The sequence below is a fragment of the Meleagris gallopavo genome, chromosome 1 (genome assembly GCF_905368555.1).
Source record: "Meleagris gallopavo chromosome 1, MGAL_WU_HG_1.1, whole genome shotgun sequence".
Taxonomy (NCBI): Eukaryota; Metazoa; Chordata; class Aves; order Galliformes; family Phasianidae; genus Meleagris; species Meleagris gallopavo.
Genome location: NC_139404.1, coordinates 4,320,237 through 4,343,532, shown reverse-complemented (window position 1 = coordinate 4,343,532; position 23,296 = coordinate 4,320,237). Strand labels below are relative to the sequence as shown.

General features: G+C 42.9%; 1 protein-coding gene across 3 annotated transcripts in view; it reads left to right on the top strand.

Annotated features, from left to right (window-relative positions):
* Positions 1-23,296, top strand: part of ITIH5 (inter-alpha-trypsin inhibitor heavy chain 5) — a 50,048-nt gene that overhangs the window by 16,423 nt on the left and 10,329 nt on the right. For all 3 annotated transcript variants that reach the window (XR_014880826.1, XR_014880822.1, XM_010713754.4), the window contains exons 6-9: positions 693-862; positions 1,390-1,506; positions 17,560-17,731; positions 20,165-20,474. Coding sequence is in view for 1 of the 3 variants with exons in the window: in XM_010713754.4 (XP_010712056.2) it covers positions 693-862; positions 1,390-1,506; positions 17,560-17,731; positions 20,165-20,474 (769 nt within the window). In the remaining 2 variants the exon portion in view is untranslated. The remainder of the gene's footprint in view (positions 1-692; positions 863-1,389; positions 1,507-17,559; positions 17,732-20,164; positions 20,475-23,296) is intronic.

Sequence of the window (23,296 nt, the reverse complement as noted above, 5' to 3'; positions counted from 1 at the left end):
TCCATTGACCCTGGGAGGGCTCTAAGATATTAGCTTGAGTTACATCTCTGGGATGCAGTTTGCATGACTGCACTAGTTGCTGGATCAGTAAGTCAGACTGAAATTACAATGACTATACTCTCAGCTCTTTGCTGAACATAAAGGGATCTAAGGTGACTTGTTCAGATGCAGACATTACACAGACATTTATAATCAGCCATATCAATCCCACCTCAAAAGTTTATAGAATATCTGAACAAGTCACCTCAAGATCTCTTTATAATCTGTCGAGACAAATCTGCAGTGTGATTCATATCCTAGAAGAAATGTTTGAACAAGTCAGGAGCTCAGGTATAGGATCTGCATTCTAGACGTACTGAGTTGGTTGGTATTAAGATCACCTATGTGTCTGAAGCTGGATTTGTATTATTCACAGGAAGTGATTAGAAGTCATACAGATAATATTTGGCCTTTGAGTTCAGTGACTTCCAAGAAGCATAGGAATACTGAATAAACATTTCTATCCCTGATAATATGGTAATCTTGAGATAGGCGTTATTAAGTTCTTATTTTATCATTGGTGAGATGAATCTTTAATCTTAGCAAATAACTGTGCTAGTAGACCTAACTTCATGGTAATACACTGTGTATGGTGCTTAGACGTATGTAAGAAAATAGGAAAAACTTGTAATATTATGTTTTTTTCTCAACAGGTGATGTCTCTCCTCCTCCTTCGACTGTAATTGGACAAACCAAAACCTTAGCTAAAGTTACATTCAGTCCCAATGTTGTCGAGCAAACCAAGATTGCCCGAAATGGCATTCTGGGAGACTTCATAGTCAGATACGATGTCAACCGGGAGCTGAGTGTTGGAGATGTTCAGGTACTTTACATGGCTGATCTTTTCCATCTTATTAGCTATGCATGAAATGACTTGACTGCTTTGCACACTCCATATATCCTAGCAAATGTTTTCCAAGTGAAGGCTTGTAAAAACTATCCAAAATAAAGTAAGTTTGTGACCACAGGATAGACTTAAAAGAAAGGACATGCTTCACTGTGTTTCTTTTTTGTATTTGCTTTTCAATATATGAGCTGCATGCATCTGAATATAGGGCCAGGTACCCATATGCATGTGGTGATTCTGATCCCTGGGTATATATGTTATATCCTTACTGCATTTGGAAGAAAACCACTGTCCACCATGCAAGGAGATGCAGAGACTTCCAGTAGGCTCCCCCCTGTGAATGAACAGGGGACAAGAATCAAGAGGGAAATTGAAGGGAGCTCATCCGCCAATGTAGACACGCAGATTGAAAGCAAGATCAGGTGTGCTCATCCAATAATGATGTGTCTGGGATACTGAATCACAATCTTCCCTTCACTCCTAAATTTATTTTTCTTCTACAGATTCTTAATGGGTACTTTGTACACTACTTTGCACCCATGGATCTACCTCCCTTACCGAAGAACGTTGTCTTTGTTCTTGACAGCAGTGCATCCATGGTGGGAACAAAACTAAGGCAGGTGAGTCCTTGCATGTGTTATAGACTGGTTGACTTAAAGGTTGTAGAGAGCTTGTTTCAGGCTCCATCTTACTAGGTGGATTCTTCAACACTCTGCATAAAAGGTCAGTGCTGTCAAAACTGAACAGATAAGATTGTGCTGGACAGTTCTATTCTGTTCATTTTGAAGAGAAGCAGATTAGGGATGTTGGAAATATCCAAATAATTTTGTCTGGACGGTATCTCTGATAAAAGCAGATTTTATTCGCGATTGCAATGGCGGGCGTCCCGCAAGCAGGAGCGCACCTATGGACACAACATGACAGCCTTTATACCCTGTTTTCTCCCCCTTGCCTCCCCCCTCTCCCCTGTTTCCCCACTGGCTGGCTACTCCAGGTTCACAATCTTATCAGAGGATTTACATTTGTTATTTAGTTGTTAATTTGTTTGTTATCTGGTGTCGCCATCCTGTCGTTTCCAAGATGTCTCAGTGCTCTTCTTGTCGTATTGATATGGTGATTTGCTTCCAAGTCTTCGTTAAAACAAGGATCACCGTAGTGGGGGATGATGTCAGGCCTTCCGATGTCTCTTCAGGCGCTTCCTCGGGCATGCCATGACTTGTTCTATGGTTTGATCTGGTGCAGGATATTCTTGCAGTGTGTATGACAAAATATACATATATACACCTATATACACCTATATACAGAGCGTGCGTCCCTGGGAAGGGTTATCTAGACGATAAGTGATGTAAACTATGAGGGATCTTCCCCAAGTTAAGCAGAAAGACTCCCAGAAAGAACTATGACAGTGGAGATCATGAAATAAAAATATATATTATCCAATTCTAATGCAGAAACAACATTTGATTCTCACAGGGAGAATTCTCAAAAAAGTGCATTCAGCAAACCATTGTATCCACCTTAGCAGAGAGAATACAATTCTGTCTTTACATTACAGAACTCTTGGAAAAACGATGTATGACTCAATAAGTTCTTCTGAAAGAAAAGTCAGTTTGCCCTGTTTGAGAATCTGATTCTTTCACTGCAAATCTCAGACATTTTCCCAGGACACAGATCTTGACATGAATCAACATATCAAACTGAAGGCCATATTACCAGTGATGGAAACTAGCTCTAGTCCAGGATCCAACTGGTTGGCTTGGAAGGAGTACTGTGTCTGGGGGAATACAGTCTTTTTCTCAACATGATATTATCAATCCAAACTAGAATCATAGAATCCCTAATGTTCAAAAAGACCACTAAGATCACCTAATCAAACCATCCACTCATCAGATCTAATCTAATTGGAATCTGAAACACTTAAATCTGTAACAAAAAATATAGTGTTATAGAAGTTATAGGTACACCTATCTGGACAGTGTAAGGTTGTTAGGTTATTATTTAGTTCCTAAATTCTTAATATATTAAGTTAGAAAAAAATATATATTTAAATGCTTTAAATATTTTAAATCTTTATAAATCTTTGATCTGTAGTTTCTGTCATTCCTGTTACCAGTCAGTCATTGGAAATATTGTAACACAAAATAAATATTCTTGCATTTCAGCAAAGAATTTAAGTGACAAAGAAGCAGAGAGAAATCAATATTTGAATTCTGGTCTGACAGATACATCTCAAGTCTGTACTCACACTTCAGACATAAGCCAAGCTTACATGTCTTATACATGTGCAAAAGCCCTGGTAGAGTTAGTACTTCCCTTCCACTTGAAGACTTGCTCCACAGTTATGAGATATGGAAATGTTGGGTGGCTTCTTTCTGTTGAAAGGCCCACATCTTTACCTTCTACTTTGTTATCTACTAATGACAGTGGAAACTGTCACTTCTCACATACATTAAGATGATCTAAAATTGCTCGAGGAGATGTTTAGATTACTTATTAGGAAGAATTTCTTCACAGAGAGAGTAGTCAAGCAGGCTGCCAAGGGAAATAGTGGAGTCCTCATTCCTGGAAGTGTTTAAGAGATGTGTGGACATGGCATAAAGGACATGGTTTAGTGATAGGACTTGGCAGGTCAAGTTGATGGTTGGAATTAATAAGGTCTATTCCAAACTAAATGATTGCATGACTCTATGATACTGAGACACCAGTATAAGGCAGTTTCAGCTTGCATGGATGTCATGTTATAACCCCACAGTCTAATGGCTTAGGCTTATGTCTGATTCAGTTAAGGAGCTCTAATTAGTCCACACAGGCTCCATTGTCATCTGCGTAGAACATGGAGTGATAGGAAAAATAAGGAAAATGTGGTTATTTGAAAGTGTTGTGTTTTTTTGTTTGTTTGTTTGTTTGCTTGTTTTGTTTTGTTTTTCCCTTGGCCACTAACACTAGTCTAACTGTCCTTCATGGACACAAATGATGGTAATTTCCTGAGGACATTGTGCATGTTTATGCCTTTCTATCTCTGCTAAAATCTTTACCATCTGGTTTCAATGGTGGTCATAAATCTTCATTTAGAAGCTGTAGCTTCTATTAAATTAAATTATCTCCACTTTAAGCTAGAATGACTTTTATGGCTCCTAATTACTTTCCCCGGTGTCTGAAGTAGCAGAGAGCTGTTAACAAACACACCTAGCACTGTGCTGAAGCAGGTCTTGAATGAAGATGCCTTTGAATCACCACAAATTCCTCTGAACAGAGCCTGGCTTTTGGTTTTCTGTTATCCTGCTGAAAAATGTCAAGCCTTCCCTTACTGAATAAACATATATTACCTAAATGCACCCAGCTCTGCATGCTGTAAGCAGTCAGGAGTACAGCACTGAACCATGGAGATTAGGTCTCTGGAGGGCTTGGTGCTGGGTTGAGCTGAACAAAGTTGTTCCGTAGGTCAGCAGATTAACCCTGTACTATGAAAACTTTTATTTTCCTCCTGAGCTAATTAGCTTTTCTTTTCTTATACTTACTAGAAACAACATGACTAGGGATTAACCCTTGAAGGCCTGCTTCATAGCCTAGCTAGCTTCTACTGCTAAAAATACATAAATCTCAGGTAATTAAGTAGAAATAAATGCCTCCTAAGCCTGAAGCAAGAGATGTGTCTAGCCAGGTCTTTTGTCAAGGGTGTATTCAACTTTTTGCCTGTTGCCTCAGATACATTCTTTTAATGGAGAACTATGGGTAAGTTACGTAGGAGTGCTGTGTTCAGTAAACATTTATCTTCCTCTGATTTTAACTGCTGCAAAATCCAAAACTTCATTGAGTTATGGCCTGAATCATAAACAGACAATCAAAGAAAACAAAGTGAACAAAACCTAAACAAATTCTCCAACTCAAACTGCAGATTAGCTAAGGAATACCCAAGATCTGGGAGTGACTGAACAATAGGTCTCTTTTGGTAAACCAGTCACAGCCATGATTTCTGTTTGCTCAGTGGCCTTTTTACCCAATTGATGCAATCAAGATGTTTGTTATATTATTGACATGTTCCCTGGTGGCAAGACACATCTGAGCAGAGGAAATGCCTCCTTTTCTCTCAGACTCCTGCAGCTGTGGTGGTAATCCGTGGTAGAGTATAGAGCTGGGAATTCCTGTGGGATGGTGTTCCCTCATTTCTGTCTGCTGAGTCACATGCATGATCAGCTAAAAATAAACCGGACTCTTGTAAAGAGAAGTTGTTCAGATCAGCTATGGTAACTACTGCAAAGTTTTTAGGACTGTAAAAGCATGGGTGAGAAACATCAGCTGTGCACTCTTTTCTATAGCAACTCAAGATATTGTAATCTTCAATTATCTCCCTTCATAACATTAACAGCAACATGACTCAAATGGGGTCAGTATTTCATGCTTCCTGCAGTTCCACAAACATACTTTCATTTTTCATCTCCCAAGCCTTTCTAGTTCCTATGTGATCTTTTATGTGTTTGCATCATCCTTTTATTTCTCAGATATTTCAGCCTTTGAAGCAACAAGGCATCCAGACCTAGTTGTAAACACACATAGTGGGACTGGTTGATCACCTTAAACGAAGACATTGATTCTCCTGAGACATCCCCCTCATATCATAGAATCATAGAATCATAGAATCATAGAATGGTCTGGGTTGAAAAGGACCACAACGATCATCTAGTTTCAACCCCCCTGCTATGTGCAGGATCCCCAGCCACCAGACCAGGCTGCCCAGAGCCACATCCAGCCTGGCCTTGAGTGCCTCTAGGGATGGGCATCCACAACCTCCTTGGGCAACCTGTTCCAGTGTGTCACCACCCTCTGTGAAAAACTTCCTCCTTATATCTAACCTAAATCTCCCCTATCTCAGTTTAAAACCATTCCCCCCTGTCCTATCACTATCCACTCTTGTAAACAGCCGTTCCCCTTCCTGATTGTACACTCCCTTCAACTACTGGAAGGGTGCAATGAGTCCTCCCCAGAGCCTTCTCTTCTCCAAGTTAAACAAGCCCAGTTCCCTCAACCTTTCCCCATAGGAGAGGTGCTCCAGCCCTCTGATCATCTTAGTGGCCCTCCTCTGAACCTGCTCCAAGAGCTCCATGTCCTTTCTGTACTGGGAGGCCCAGGCCTGGAAGCAGTACTCCAGATGGGACCTCACAAGAGCTAAGTTGGTTTTCACAGCCTCTGAACTGGTAATGCCTAGTGAATTCAGCTGTGTTACAGCTTCTCCACTGAGGATCTGTGAACTTCATGACACTCACCTTATAGCACTGGTAGGGAGATCAAGTTCAGGAAGAGAAAACCCTTGAATATGATGATGAAAAAAATGTTAATGTATTCAAGACTGCATGTCATTATTGCTGTCCCAGTGGAAAGGAAAATAGAATTAGAATCATAGAATAAAATCACAGAATTGCTCATATTGGAGAAGACCTTAAAGACCACAACCTAACCATACTACCCTAACAACTCTCCACTAAATCATGTCCCTGAGCACCACATCCAAATGATTTTTAACACATCCAGGGATGGTAACTCAACCACCTCCCTGGGAAGCCTATGCTTAACAACCCTTTCTGCAAAGAAGTGTTTCCAGATATCCAACCTAAACTTACTCTGGTGCAACTTAAGGCTATTTTCCCTTGTCCTGTCACCTGTCATCAGTGAGAAGAGACCAACCCCGTTCTTGCTGTAAGCACCTTTCAGATATTGAAAGAGAGCAATAAGGTCTCCCCTCAGCCTCCTTTTCCCCAGACTAAAGAGCTCCAGTTGCTTCAGTCTCTCCTCATAGGGCATATTCCCCAAGCCCTCCACCAGCCTTGTGGCCCTTCTTTGGACCTGCTCCAGCACCTCAATGTCCTTTCTGTGCTGAGGTGCCCAAAATTGAACACAGTACTCGAGGTGAGGCCTCACCAATGCTGAATACAGGGGCAGGATTACTTCCCTAGTCCTGCTTACCACACTATTCCTGATACATGCCACGATGCCATTGGCATCCTGTTTCTGTCCTCAAGATCTTCGTTCCTTCCTCTGCAGAGAAGAAGTAAGATCTGTGTGGAATAGTTGCTTATAATAAGAGTCAGAAGAGTCTGGGGAACAGGTTGTATCTGCAGGTTTTACCAGGAACCAAAATGGTTTTACCCTTTGAACAATCTGACCTAATTTTTATGGGCACCTTTTGTTTTAGAACTTTTGTTTGTTTGTTTGCTTGTTTAGCTCTAGAGGACATTTCACTTTTCCAATGGTATAATTAGGAGAAAGATGGGCCAGACATACGTTCACCACCTTGTGACTGACATGATTATCCTTAGCTTCAGACAGCATGGTGAAAAAGGACTTATCAGCCTGAGTTCCAGTGCTACACATCAGGCATGTTCTAAGCTATGAATGTGCCCACAAGAGAATGGGTTTGCAGATGTTTTGCAGACTTGGTAAAATGAAGTTGTTTCAACCATGGCTTAATTTCACCTTATTTTTCCCACAGGCAACAAATGCCCACACACTTAGTTGAACAGTTGGCTACACCACAATCCTGGCAGCTTGTCAATGGTAGTGTGCCAGGCTGTAACTCTCTTTGAGGTTAATTGTGCTAGGAGGAACTCAACTGAAACTGGGACCTGCTGTGTGTTTGCAATTGCTTCAGTTTATTTGCTTGCATCCAACCAAGGAACACTGTTGGCACCCCTGATTCATGACCCATACCATGTGAGTTCCTTTGGAGCCCTAAATGCCTTCTGTGCCTCTGACTCAACACCCAGGCTCTCTCTGAGCAGTTTCGGGGTGGAAAGAGAGCAGACAAGCACCTCAACGCCTAATGTTCTCACTTTAGGCTCCACTTATTTCTCCTGGTTGCCGCAGAGCTGGCTGTGGGCCTGTTGACTACTAGTCCAAATAATGGCTGCTGTCCAGAAGAACAACCTTAAACCACCAAGGAACTCTGGAAAAAATGCTAATCCTAATTAAAACCTTTAGTGATTCTAAAGCTCTGCAAAGAGAAAAGATTTGTCAGCTTTCCCACTTCCATTAGAAAGTAACTATCTGAGTTAACACAGAGGAACTTTATGCACTGTATCCAGCACAGACTAAATTGATGCAGCTGCCACTTACTCAGGAATGTACAACAGCAGTGTTATCTCACTCCTCTCTTTAGACGTGGATATGTATTATGACAACCACTACAGTAAATAGGTTGTCAGATCCACATAGCCCTTGACTCCCCAGCTTTCAAAAATGTGCAAACACTTGTCATGCAACAGAATAATCTACTTTTCCAAAACTCTAAAACTTATAAAGAATGACAGGGTCACACAAAGAAAGAAGCAAGCTTCAGAGAAAGATGCCCTCAGATATTCACGATTGAAAACATCATTTTCTGGTCTTAGGACTAATAGCTGATTTTCTCCACATTGAGGCAGTAGAAGTAGGGACAGCATTTTCTAAGAAAACCTCAGCCCACCTGTAAACAGTAAGTCCTTGAATTGGGTTCAGAGCAAATAGGAAGCAAAGGCAAGTGCACAGTTTGACCTGGAGGTACTGCTATGGCTTGATCTGAAACCCTGTGAAGACAGTGAGAGTTCTCCAAAAGGTTTCCACAGAGCCTTTGCTGAATTCATCAAAGAATAGGCCAAACCCACCGAAGTGACCCCACACAGCCCAGTGACCACCAGGCAAATCTATATAACAAGCCAAGGGGGAAAATCAAGCTAGGAAATCAGTCTATGGCTCAGGATCAATGGGGTCCATGACCAGGCACAAGAGGAGCTGTAACAGAGCAAGAGACAGGTACATGAAGCTCAGACTAGGACTGAAAGCCCAGGCTGGGGCTAAAATGGAGCCACCTGGCCCTTGGGTAGAGGTCTAGATACAGGCCCCAAAGGAGGCTGATCAGGACCATGGCATACACATGCTGTGAAGCTCTAGATCTCTTTTTCACAGTCCTTTCCAGGCCAGAACTGTGTTTTCTGTTTGCTGGAGCAATACATGCGAGTCGGAGCTGGCTTCTATTCATGTTTTCATCATGAATTTGCTATTTGAAGTTAGGTGGGTTATCTTCTTTGCCCCTGCTTGTCTCCTTGCAGAATTTTGTACAGACTGGGCTATGGCTGTACAAGAGCCTCAGAGTCTAAAAGACATTTGATCTTGGCCAAGAGCTATTAGTCTAACAATGCTTGCAGCAACACTGCTATTTCCAAGTTAATACCCCTTCACCCTCTTATGGGGTACATACTGTAAGCATTGTCCAACTGGGACAATCTATCTCAAACTGTAAAGAACAGTCAAAGCTCTGAAATAACTGCCTGGGATATTCTGGGGAAGCCTGCAATAAGAAGGTCTTCCTTGTGCTACTGTATTAAGAAGTACTACAGTCACCAAGCAGTATTCATAGGCAGATTCTGATTCATGAGGTGGATACTATAATTTGTGTTATATAACGAGAGAGCTTTTGCTTGGATAGTTACTACCTGATGTAGTGACTTGATACTCTTCAAAGTATCTGCTCTTTTCTCAGCTCTTCAGAGTTTTGGGCAAAGATTTGGCTTGAGGTCTGTTGCAGTGGCTTGGGATGGAGGTGGCCAGGGGAAGGGCAGGAAACATTTTCAGGATTTAGGACAGTGGGCATCCTGGAGCTGGAGCTGCTGAGATTTGGAAATAGAAAAATGAGAGGAAAGTAAGTGCTGGAGGACTGTGAGGGCTGTATGGCACATTCTCAGGTGGGAACAGGCTGATTTACTATTTTTATAACAATTGTTTAGTGCTTTTACATTGTTCAGTGTTAACTCTGAGCAAAAGTACAGAGATTGTTCTAACCAACCACCCTCCAAGCAATCACTGTCATTTGAGATGAAAATGAGCAAGTTGCATCACAAAGTAAGAAGTTTCAGAGCTGAAGAAAAAAGGGCAAGGTCTATAAGTGGTTGCAGAGTTAGGATCTCTTTGACAGGATAACTTCATCTTTGTGAAAGTACAGAATTCCCTTTCAGGGCTAAATTAAAGGTAGCAGCTAATTGTTGCAGAAAAACAGGGCCTGTGCTGTTGTCAACGCCTACTTGGACATACAGTTCTTCCCAGAGCAGCTGATCTCTGTGACAGGGGCAGAGAATGGAAGTCCCAAGTTCTTGAAACGATTTTAATGCACTAATTCCATCTTCTGAGGACAGAGGCAGAGGGAGAGGCATCAAACTGTATTGAGGGCATGGGGCACTGTCCCCTTGGCACTGACCTTTTTGCTTCTGGCTCGATGGAGATTGTTTGTCAAGCTGATGGGGGAGTGCTTGAGTGTCCAACTGCAGCATTACATGATGTGACACTACTTAAAATGAGCTAAATGCAAAACAAGACTGTGGTCTTCATACACTGCTGTGTCAGTCTGGCTGTCTGTCTGGGTACTCCCATTGTTTCCCATGGAGTTTTTTCAGCATGGTACTGTGGGGCAGCCTTCAAACATTTCTCATTGACTAATTTTACAGGAACATTTACTGCTCCAGATGTAATCCATACTGCATTGTTGATAAGGGCTTGAAATAATAATGCATGGTACTGATAGGAGCTCGCCTCCTTAAATCTTTGTACAGACATTTATTTATATCCTCAACACTGCTGCCAGGTTGCAAAGACTTAGCAACTAGTCTGCTCTCTGTGTGCATGAAACCCCAATTGCTGAGAAATCAGATCATTTTGCAGTTTTTCATGTATTTATCCTTACCATGCTATTAGGTGCTAGAGAAATGCAGAACCTCCAAATGATAGTTAAATTTGTTCACACCCTAGAGTACAGTTCCCACTGAAAAGGAATTTACTACTTCAATATTTTAAGCAGATGTTGTGCAATATGATTTTCTTGATAGAATAGGCAGTAGAGACAGTTCCTTCTAATGATGGAGAAATTCTTTTGCAGAGAGAAACTGCTGTGCACCTTTTCTAAGGCCAGACAGGGAGTCAGCAACATTCAGTTGATTTGCAAGTGATCTATGATGATTTGGGGTGAGAGACTGGTACATGCACTAGAGACAGTCATTTATTGTCCAGAGCTCTACAACCAAACTCCCTCTCTTTACATGCTAGCATCAGCATAAAACAAAATGCTTGTTGTCTAGAATTGTGAAGGAGTTTTCCTTGGTTACGCCATCAGTGTCTGCCAGGAAGAAAGCACAAAGATACATTGTTGGGGAGGGGGTGAGACTAAGTCCCTGAACTGTAGGACACTCCCTGCAGAGGAAGAAAGGGCAGATTGTCCCCCCCTGTGAGGGGTACAGAGGAGGGCAAAATAATCCAATGATGCTCTTCTGGGTTAAAACCCATTTTTGGTTCAAAAATCCTTGTTGCTGACAACTGGCAGATGATTTGCATTATGTAGGCAGAAAGAAAATGGGCCACAGAGGAAAGAAAACCTCCTAAGAAGTGGCATCAGTAGGAATGATACTGCCAAAATGTCTTTGCTCACTCGGCAAATCAGCTCCTCCCTATAAAATGACAGTGGAGCTCCCACTGCCTTCCCCTTGGCTACTGGGATCGCAGACAGGATCCCAGACCATATGTAGCAGTGCCTTCTGACCTCAACAGTACTACTTCAGACGTATCTTGAATACTGGCCTTTCCTGACCTCGCATGAATCTCATGTGAATCTCTCTGATAGATCATGGGCAAATGGATCATGTATTTCTGTTTTAGAAACATCTTGGAAAAGCCACCGCTGGAGCTCTTCATCGGCTGCCTGTTCATAATGTTTGGAAAAGGACATTATGAACCAAAGCATGAAGGATGCTGGGGAGGGGGAGGCTAGATCTGTTTTCTTTCCCTGTGTTTCTTTACTGTGCATTGCCAAACAACATATTTACTTGTACTTTTCTTCTTCTCACTGTAGGAGATCTGGTTTCTGAGCCCTTCTCTCATCTGTTGCACTCTGAGACAACTGACTGGGCAGAGATGTGGCTTTCTAAATCCCTTTATGCTTATGTCTTGTGCCATTGCTTTCTTGTCAAATATGGACTCTCTCAAGAGATCCGGAAGGACAACATAAAGGTTATGATGCACCCAGAGCCCAAAGTAATGGGTAGAGGCCTCAGAGGTACCTAGGTAGATGTTATTTCTAGTAGTAGTTGTGATCAACTAGTAGTTGTAGTTGTGGTTGTGGTCAAATTTTAGTTGTAGTAGTAGTAGTGGTCAAATTTTGCCTTCTACTTGTGTTTTCTTTCAATACATTGTTGCAGATCATAGAATCATAGAATCATTAAGGTTGGAAAAGACCACTAAAATCATCAAGTCCAACCATCAACCTATCCCCACCATACCCACTAATCATGTCCCTCAGTGCCACATCTGCCCTTTTCTTGAACACATCCAGGTGTGGTGACTGCCCCATCTCCCTGGGCAGCCTGTGCCAGTGCCTCTCTGCTCCTTCTGTGAAAAATTATTTCCTAATTTCCAATCTGAACCTCCCCTTGCACAACTTGAGGCCACGACCTCTCTTCCTGTTGCTGTTATCTGGGAGAAGAGGTGAACCCCCACCTCACCACAACCTCCTTTCAGGGAGCTGTAGAGAACATTAAGGTCTCCCCTGAGCCTCCTCTTCTCCAGACTGAACAATTTCAGTTTCCTCAGCCACTCCCCATAAAATTCATGCTCCAGACCCTTCACAGCTTCGTTGCTCTTCTCTGGACACACACTTTAGCCTCAGTTAATGCCTTTCTGCTGTCTATGTTCTTCAACCTCCTTGATCTCAAGCCCATGTGGCTCCCTAGAGCTGGCTGGAAATCTGGAAAAGGGCAATCACTGGTTCTGATGTTGCGTTGCCCTGCCACTGAGGACAGATGCCAGCTGTGTTTGGGCATGTAGGGACATGACTGAGTGTTGCCAAGTGATCTCGGAGGCAGTGGCTTGGTGGGTGATAGGAACAGCTTTCTCTGCATCTGGAAGTCATTTCCAAAAGGGTCTGAGTTAGTGCTGTGCCAGAGACACCCATTATTTGTACAGACTTGGACTCAGCGTGGACTGAAAGTCTTTTGATTTTTATGAGCTGGCATGAGACTTTGCATAGGGGATGTAGGACTGGGATGGAACGCTTACAAATGCTCCTAGGCAATCGAAAATTTAAATATGTGGGCCTGGGACATGCATTATAATGAGGTGTTTGAACTGTGTGCTTGCTTCATCGCAGAGCCAGTGTCTGTCAATGCTGTGGCATCAAACAACTATACATTGTCTCCCTTTGAACTGCAAGTTTCCAGGGTAGCCAGACTTCACCCTCACCCTGCTCCTCAAACAACCAACAGACTGTGGTAGAAATGTCACCAAGGCTCAGATTCCTCCTAAAAGGTGCCCAGATGGTCTGACATCATCCCAGATGTCTCTGAGGCAGCTCTTTATTCCGAAAAAGGGCTGAAGGCTTTCAGCTGTCCCAAGGAAGGGTGTCTTTTCCCATACTTTGTTCCACCAATGTTTAGCTAAGTGGAGCTAGCCTCAGGGACTAGATAGGAAGGTAACAAGTGGCAGCTGAAAGTGTAGCTCAGGGAGTTCTCTACCCTGCTGATGTTGAGGGTCATAGAATCAGAAGCGTTTGAGTTGGAAGGGACCTTTAAAGGTCATGCAGTCCAACTCCCCTGCACTGAACAGGCACGCCTACAGCTCGATCAGGTTACTCAAAGGCTCATCCAGCCTGACTTTGGATGTCTCCAGGAATGGGGCATTTACCATATCTCTGGGCTACCTGTGACAGTCCTGAGTCATTTCAGCACCAAATACTCTCTTACCCATAGCAAGAATGAACTAGAAGAGGAGTAGTTGTGTTGCATGCCCAAACATCAGAATGGAGGTGGCAAGGATGGGGGGTGGGAGCTGGCTCATCTCTGATCTCATTACCTACACATACAATGTATAAGTGCGAACCCATATTCAGGTTCTCATCATTTCTGAAGCACAGACATTAACTGTGATCATTTTCCAGCTACTCACTGTCATCCAGCCTTACACCATCATTTTTCTGGTCCAGCTCTGGACCAGATATAGCCCTAGAGATGGCTATTTCAAGCCCAAGGTTCCAGCTGTACTAACAGATCATTCAGCATCATCGTTTCTTGACTCAAATGCACTGATATGGCAATTCAGTCTCCACCTCTCTGCTCAGTTTCGTCTATGCTAATTGGGGGCTGGGGAGGAGGGGAATAAGAGGAAACTCTCCTTTTTAAATACTGTTTCAAAACATGTTGATGATAGCTACAAACAATTCCCAGCTGGCCAAAAGTGATTTATTTTTTTTTCCAGCTGGCCAATATTGCTATTTTCTGTCACTCATTAATTCCTGCTCCATCCTCCACATAAATACGCATCTAGCCAGGCAAACGCTTTGGGAGAAGTATTAAGCTTTACAGCACCTGGTACAAAAATGTTGGACTCTTAAACTGGACCTCTCCATTGTGAGTGGGCTGGATCTATGCTCAGCTTATCCCCAAAATGAGATCAGCATCATCTGCTCAGCCGTGGGGGAATGATCTGACACTCGCCAGGAAAGAAATAGTTAATTTTCTGCCTTGCAGAAGAGTGTCTTTGGAATGCATTTCAGTGAAGTGACTCACTGGGGCCAGGCGAGGAGTAGAAGTGCAAAGACCCCATCCACCGAGCAGCTTGGGAATCCCACTCCTTGGCTGCTCAGAAACAGGAGAGATTCCAGCTGTGGCCATACAAGGCCAGAACAAGAAACCTGCTGCTTTGTCCAGAGTGAAGCCACTGCCAAGCACTCCTTGCACGAAGAGCTCTAAATCCTCTCTTGGAGGCTGGGGAGACTGGAGCAAAGGGCTGAGCCTCTAGAGCACTCAGTCATTGCGATGTATTTCAAGATTTCAAGCAATTTTACCAAGTAATTCTCCGTGTTGAAAGTTCGATTTGCCTGCCAGCTCCTGAACTGCATCCAGCCCTCCAGAAGGAAGTCATGTCTCTCTTGCAGTGTATTAATGGGTGAGGGATATGGCCAGCAAAGCCATAATGAGATTTCAGTATAAATCTGGAGACTCATACCTAAAGGTGTTCAGGGACACATTAGTTCAGGCCCTGGGCAGCCTGATCTGGTGGGTGGCAATCCTACCCACAGCAGAGGCTTGGATCTTGATGATCTTTAAGGTCCCTTCCAACCCAAGCCATTCCATGATTCTATGATTCTATGATCCTTATGTGCTGGGAGGAGAGATGGAAGCAAACAGCAAGAACCAGGCAATTCAGAGCACTTTGGGAGAGATGGAGAACCAGTTCAGCTCCTTCTAGTTCCATGGTGCTCAGAACTGGACAGGATTAGGTCTTCAGGTAAGTTTCATCTTCTCTATAGCTGCGCTGCTCAGCCTCTTGGATACAGTGCTGGCGGACAGGCACTTCCAGACAGTGACTCAGCCCATGCTAAAACCTATCCAAAACAGATGGGATGAATTACTCTCTGGAGGTATCTCCCTCTGCCTGAGAAAGGGATTAGAAGAAGTGCCCAGCTTTCTGATGACCAAGTTGGGAACATTGAATCCCACCCTTCATTTTTACTGAGGATGAGGTAAAAGCTACATGAGAATGAACCATTTGGCCTCATTCATATCCTCCTTGCTTTGGAGCAAAACCATGTGCATAAACACTTGTACATATATGTTTGTGTATATATGTCTATTTACATTACACGAAATCAAATAGTTACAGAAGTTACAGAAACAAACAGATGTTCAAGATGCCAGAATCTGGGTTACCTGTTTGTCTGCCTTAATAGATGTTAGAATGTTTTCCTGGTAAAAACTGATTCAAATTCCATGGAAACATGGAATGTCAAAAGGAATTTCTGTGCATGCTGGAGGTGAGATGCAGTCTCTCAGTGATAAGGCCAAAGCAAGATTATTTTCCTCTTGCCTTGTTCTCGGGAAAAAAGCAGAGCTTTTTAGGCCCAGTAAAACCCTCTGAGGAAAGTGCAATTTGACAGATTTGAAAACAACCAAAAAAAAAAAGCTTTTTGAAATGGGAAATGTCAAGTGATGTTAATTATAATCAGAGCTACAGTATGGCTAATGAGATTTGGGGGGTTTCACACTAAATTATTCCTTCTAGGTCTGTTTCCCTTCCCTGTCCATACTGTGAGGTTGTATGCGGGGTGCTGTTGTGGTCGCATTTTTTCCCCATCCTGTCCAAGCTTTTCCCCAGCAGAGGCTGAGATGAAGACCTGATCACACCTATGCAGGATAGAAGCTTCTCCATTTTTACTTTCTTCTTACTTTGTTTCCAGTTTTTGAGGGACAAATGAATAGACCACAGTCATTATAATGTAATAAACACAAGCATCCTTTTCTCCACTGTGTGATGACTGCTTTGCCCTTTTATGCATATGTGAGAGATGATTTTGGCTACTAGGAGGATGAATCCTGCAATGCCTGGAGGGAAAAAAGCATACATGGAGGACAGAAGCAGGCAGTGAGGAATTCAGACCTGGCTCCAAAATGCTGGAAGCTAGGGGAAATATTTTCTTTAACTTCAGATGGACCTTAGGCTGGAAGCCAAGTCACCAGTTGGGAGGATTAGAGATTCCTCTGTTGTGGGTAATTTGTTTGCAGTTGCATCATCAGCTTCCATGCAGAATCCAGAGGGATACTGATGGCACAGCCTGATCAGTTCCTTGAGAACTTCTCCAGATTGTTTTTGCATAGCAACATCAGGCCTAGAAACATCTCATTTCCAGCAATACTGATTATCCTTTCTATTAATTCTGGACAAATCCTTTGTGCATTTTTCTCTGATAGGCATGAGAGAAACCTTTAAATGCCAATGGGTCCACCATATTATTCCTCACAGAGTTTTCCTTGAAATTTCAAAGGCTTAGTGATGGCCAAAAATGGGCAGAGCTGAGAAGCTGCTGATCCTTCTGCTTACAGTTGTTGCCTCGTTCCTCTCATGTGTTTTGCATATAAATACTGGGCATGTTTGAACAGACAGGGAGCATCTTCTCTCAGCTAGTCTTAATAAGCTGAAGTTTGTCTCCATGCGGACACAGGATAATACATCAAAGTTGGTCATACTGGGAAGGCTGAACACATCTGCACTCTTCCTATTGGCTATTCCACAGTGGTCTGCCTTTTCTATCACACAGGAACCTTAACTTCTCCTACTACGAACTCAGCTCGATACCAGCCTTGCTCTATCTGGATGCCTATATTTGCATGGGATGACAAATAGCAGAACTATATAATGCTGGTATATTGCTGGAAAAAACAATATGCCTGAGATCAATGTGACTAGCAGGTAGAACCAGCAATAATTAGTTAGGATGCATTTTTTTTTTTCTTATTCATTTGAATGTATTCGCTTATACATTTGTTAATTTCTAAAACTATTCACTGGAGTATACACAAGCCAATCAGTATCCTAATTATAAACAAGGCATATGCATCCTTGATATATTTAGAGGTGTTTCAACTTTTAAGTAACCCTTTTAGCCATATACCACTTACAGTTTAATTCAAGTCTAGATGGCTTTAGAAGAAATCTAGCAGTCTTTTGGTATTACTTAATATTATTCAATATCCATTATTCCAGGGGTCATGTCTTCATGAGCCAACAGTAACACAGAAACATCTGTAAGATTAGTAAACATCTTAAGAATTGATTCTTGCCTGCTAGAACACTGGCCATTGAACCTACTGATCTTCTTTCTCTTCTCTTTTCAGACCAAAGAAGCTCTCTTCACAATCCTCCAGGACCTAAGACCTGAAGACCACTTCAATATCATTGGCTTTTCCAACCGAATAAAGGTCTGGCAGCAAGATCGGCTGGTGCCAGTTACCCCAAATAATATAAGAGATGCCAAAAAGTACATTCATAACATGTCACCTACTGGAGGTAGGAATGAGATTAATTTTGATATTCCGAATTCAGTGGCTCTGTAGCATGTAGTAGTAAAAAAAAATATTAGTATTTATTCATGGGACAAGGGAACCTCTTCCCTACCTTTGCTCAGGGTTAGGTGACAGAAGAATATGTGTCCTGTATCAGCTAATATGATGGGCAGCTGTCCCCAGAGCTGGTTATAAGACCTGATATACTTCTGAAAAACAAATTGTGCCCATTCTCTCAAATGTGGAAGTGGGAAAACTCCCAACATCTTTTCTTAAGGACACAGGAAAAAGAAAATATATTGCCATGAAGGACATACAGGACTGGTACTTGCACAGTTTCTAAAAACCTGTATGTAAGTAGGCACATGATTTTGCCTGATATGCGAACCTTAAGGACTAGCCAGTCTGGCCTATCAGATTACCTTCTGCAGGAGATAGTTCCTTACCTAGTATTTTCTCCTTCTTGTCTCTCTATGTTCTAACAAACAGTAAGGAGCAGCCCTAATAACATTCAAGAAGTTTTTGTCCGTTTTTGCTTGTGCCTTACTGTCAGGAGTGAAGAGAAGAGAACAGGAGGCCTCAGTGATGGCGGAATGCAGGCATGATTTTGAATTAGAATCAGTGGTCTCCTCAGTCTATGGACAGCAGTATTAAAAAAAAAAAAAAAAATACAAAAAAAAACCAAACAAACCAAAAAATGAAAGGTTGAGGGAGCTAAGCTTGTTCATCTTGGAGAACAGAAAGCTCCTGGGAGACCTCATTGTGGCCTTCCAGTATATGAAAGGAACTTACAAGCAAGAAGAAGACCAACTTTTCATACAGTCTAATAGTGATAGACGAGGGGGAATGGTTTTAAACTAAAGAGGAGAGATTTAGATTAGATATTAGGAGGAAATATTTTTTTCAGATGGTGGTAAGGCACTGGCACAGGCTACCAAGAGAAGCTGTGGGTGCCTCATCCCTAGAGGTGCTCAAGGCCAAGTTGGATGGGGTCCTGGGCAGTCTAACCTGTGGGGTGGCAACCCTGCCCATGGCAGGGAGGTTGGAACTAGATGATCTTTAAGTTCCCTTCCAACCCAAGCCACGTTAAGATTCTATGAAACATATCAAGAATATCTTGAATCGAGAATAATCAAGCATACTTTTAGACAAAGAGATGCAAAATGACTTATGCAAATTGTTCTTCATGCAAAGGACCACAGCTGGCTGAAGGTCAACAGAGTCTTCCTATACTTGCCCTTGAACAGTGACCACTCCTAGCAAAGGAAACGCTCTGATGGAAAAACACAGAAAACAGGATGGTTGGCCACGCTGTTTGTATTAAGAGGGAAAGAGTTTAGGAAGTGCTCAAGGGACCTGCCCAGTTAAACAATTACCAATAGTGGAACTAAATTCAGAGTACAAAGCTTTCTACTACTGAAATGCCAAAGTGCAGGGACAGCTGAGTTTGCCCATGAACCTAACAGAGAACAAAAGCAAAAGGAAATGATTAACTCCGAGGTTCAACAGGAACGTGCAGTGATAGTCCACTGCAGGCCAGCAGTACTTCAGTTTTGGCTAACTCTGCATTTTCCTTATAAATATGCTTGTGGCTTGAATATCTTCCTGCAAACGTGAATGCACTTTGGCTCACAGATCAAAGACACAAAGCATGTACTGTGCTTACACTGCTGTCATACTCACACGCCAGAGAAGTAGAAACAGTACTGTGGCACAGTATTTGTGCATATGGCAAAATGTAGTCCTCTGTAGCTCTGTGGTTGCATTTGAAATAAAACTCTTTTTCTGAACATGCATTAGGCTCAAATTCTTTTCACAGCTATTCTTCTACTGTACCTGTACATTCTCATCTATTTTCTCTTCACCTCAAGCAGCTCCATTTGTCACAGGAAATTGTTTGGTGGAAATACACTCCTTGACTAACAAAGCCTCTTCTCTTTAAACTTTGAGGATCACTCACATTTGAAGAGTTGTACTGACCACTTGTTTTGCATTCCCATCTGAAGGGTTATTTTGTCTCTCCAAATCCTGTGCCCTTCAGATAAAGTGGGCAGAACGTGTTTTCCTAGTTCAGATACCATCTGAGAGAGACCCATAATTAAGTTTAACTACTTTTTGTATGCACTGGCAGGGCATGGTATGTACTATGTCTCTGCTTATCAGGGCTGATAAATTGTTGTACATTGAGACATTCAAGGATTCAACGATTTCACATAATAAGCTGCAATTTGTAAATTAATTTATAAGAGTATAAGCAGTTAACCCAAAGTGGTGCTAGCAGAGTGGAGCTGAGTTAAAGAGTTAGAGCAACCTCATGCAGAGAAAAAGAGCATCCTGATGAACAGAGATGCTCCCGTTCTGCTAAAGGGAGCATAGGGAAATTATTTACAATGTCCTTAGAATGTGAAATGAGCTAATCTTTTTGGTGCCTTCCTAGGGACTAATATTAATAGTGCTCTCCAGACGGGTGCAAAGCTGTTAAATGATTACATTGCTCAGAACAACATCGATGCCAGAAGTGTCTCTCTGATCATCTTCCTCACGGATGGGAGACCCACTGTCGGGGAAACACAGTCATCTAAAATCCTCAGCAATACCAAGGATGCCATCCGTGATAAATTCTGCCTCTTCACTATTGGCATTGGCAATGATGTGGACTACAAGCTGCTGGAGAGGATGGCACTGGAGAACTGTGGCATGGTGAGGCATTTCCAGGAGGATGAGGATGCAGCCAGCCACCTGAAAGGGTTTGTTCTATTTTATCTGTCCTTCACGATGATTCAGGGGATGGAACACCTCCCACAGAATCACAGAATCACAGAATTGTAGGGGTTGGAAGGGACCTCTAGAGATCATCGAGACCACCCCCCCTGCCAAAGCAGGTTCCCTACACCAGGTCGCACAGGTAGGCGTCCAGGCGAGACTTGAATATCTCCAGAGAAGGAGACTCCACAACCTCCCTGGGCAGCCTGTTCCAGTGCTCCGTCACCCTCACCGTGAAGAAGTTCTTACGCACATTCGTGCGAAACTTCCTATGCTGCAGCTTATGTCCGTTTCCCCTCGTCCTGTCTCCACGTACCACTGAAAAGAGACTGGCCTCACCACTATGGCCGCCACACCTCAGATATTTATAAACCTGGATCAGGTCCCCTCTCAGTCTTCTTTTCTCAAGGCTAAACAGACCCAGTTTACTTAGCCTTTCTTCATAGGGGAGATGCTCCAGGCCCTTCACCATCTTTGTGGCCCTCCGCTGGACTCTTTCCAAGAGATCCCTGTCTTTTTTGTACTGGGGAGCCCAGAACTGGACACAGTACTCCAGATGAGGCCTTACCAGGGCAGAGTAGAGGGGGAGGATCACCTCCCTCGACCTGCTGGACACGCTCTTTTTAATGCACCCCAGAATGCCATTGGCCTTTTTGGCCACGAGGGCACACTGCTGGCTCATGGCCAATCTGTCGTCCACCAGGACGCCCAGGTCCCTCTCTGCAGAGCTCCTCTCCAGCAGCTCATCCCCCAGCCTGTATTGGTGCATGCAATTCTTCCTCCCTAGGTGTAAGACCCTACACTTGCTTGTGTTGAACCTCATCCGGTTTCTTACTGCCCAGCTCTCCAGCCTGTCCAGGTCTCGCTGAATGGCAGCACAGCCTTCAGGCGTGTCAGCCAATCCTCCCAACTTCGTATCATCAGCAAACTTGCTGAGGGTGGCCACTATCCCCTCATCAAGGTCATTGATGAAGATGTTGAACAAGACCGGACCCAGCACAGACCCCTGGGGGACACCACTGGTTACAGGTCTCCAGCCAGACTCTGCACCACCAACGACGACCCTCTGCGCTCTGCCAGTCAGCCAGTTCTCAACCCACCTCACTGTCCACTCGTCTATCCCACACTTCCTCAGCTTTGTTATAAGGATGTCGTGGGAGACAGTATCAAACGCCTTTCTAAAATCAAGGTAGATTACATCTACCGCTCTTCCCCCATCCACCCAGCATGTGACAGCATCATAGAAGGCCACCAAGTTGGTCGAGCACGACCAACCATGTCCCTGCGAGGACAGGCTGAGAGCTGGGGCTGTTCAGCCTGGACAAGAGGGGGTTCTAGGGCAACCTGAAAGCAGCCTTCCAGCATCTAAAGGGAGACTACAAGAAAGAAAAGGACAGACTCTTTAGCAGTGTCTGCTGTGACAAGACAAGGGGAAATGGTTTCAAATTAAAAGAGGGGAGATTCAGATTGGATATAAAGAAGTTTTTTTATGATAGGGTGGTGAGGCAGTGGAATAGTTTGACAAGAGAGATGGTGGATGCCTCATCCCTGGAGACATCTAAGGTCAGGCTGCACCAGGCTCTGAGCATTCTGATCTAGCTGTAGGTGTCCCTGTTCAGTGTGGGGGAGGTGGACTAGATGACCTTTAAAGGTCCCTTCAAATGCAAATGATTCTATGATTCAGTGATATCTGCATCAGTTTCTAGGGGCATTATGGGAGGGAAATCCTCTAAAGAGATATAGCAAGATACAGGAATTTGTCTGAGGCTCAATGCTGGATGGAAGATACAGAGTATACTTAGAAATTGAGATTGCAAATTTCTTTCTATCCAGAAATTGTTTCCTTTCTAGCAGAAACTCTGAGGTGTACTGGAGCTTCTTAGCCCCACAGAATGTTCCCTTCATTTAGAACACTCTTTTAGACATGTAAACCTGGAGAGACAGAAGACAAGTGTCATCTCTCCTCAGGTGGATAGAAGGAGAAAAGGATGCACTGATCACTTTACATTGACAACATAAACAGAACAGAGAGGCTTAGGAATGAAGATACCAATTTGGAGTAGAAAATCATTTCTTTATATTTAAAAAAAGCTAACCTCATGCCCAAACTCCAGAACATACTTCTTTGGAAAAAAACACGTAAGGGTCATTCTTGATGTGATCATACAGTCATTTATTACTCTCATTTTAATTTGTGACTATAACATTATTTCTTTATATTTTAAAAAAGCTAACCTCATGCCCAAACTCCAGAATATACTTCTTTGGAAAAAAACACGTAAGGGTCATTCCTGATGAGATCATGTAGTCATTTATTACTCTCATTTTTCTTTGTGACTATAACTCCTGACAGGTTTCTTGTAATCCTCAACATTTAGTAGTACTGAAGATCATGTTTCTCTTGTGTCATTAGTTGTAGTCCAAAGGAAGACCCTAGTGGGGAATTGCACAAAGGTACCATAGCTTTTTCTTAAACATCAGGCAACACAGACCCATCTACCACTCCACCCATGTCTTTTGCTTCTCCAAACACGTATTTTGGATAGCAAGTGGCATTCCCTGGCAAATGAAGGATCTGCTGATTGACTGGGCTACAGAAACTCAGCATAGCAAGTACTTGTTCAAACACCTCCATCTGATTAACTAACTGCTTACTGTTTATCAAGCTCTGTGATGGTAAACCCATTTGGTACCAAATTTATAAGAAAAAGTAGAATTATTTACTGGAGGCCAATTCAAATCACTGGTGGAGGGGAAATCTATGTGGGTAACATAGATGTGGGTAACATGTCATTTCTGATTTTTG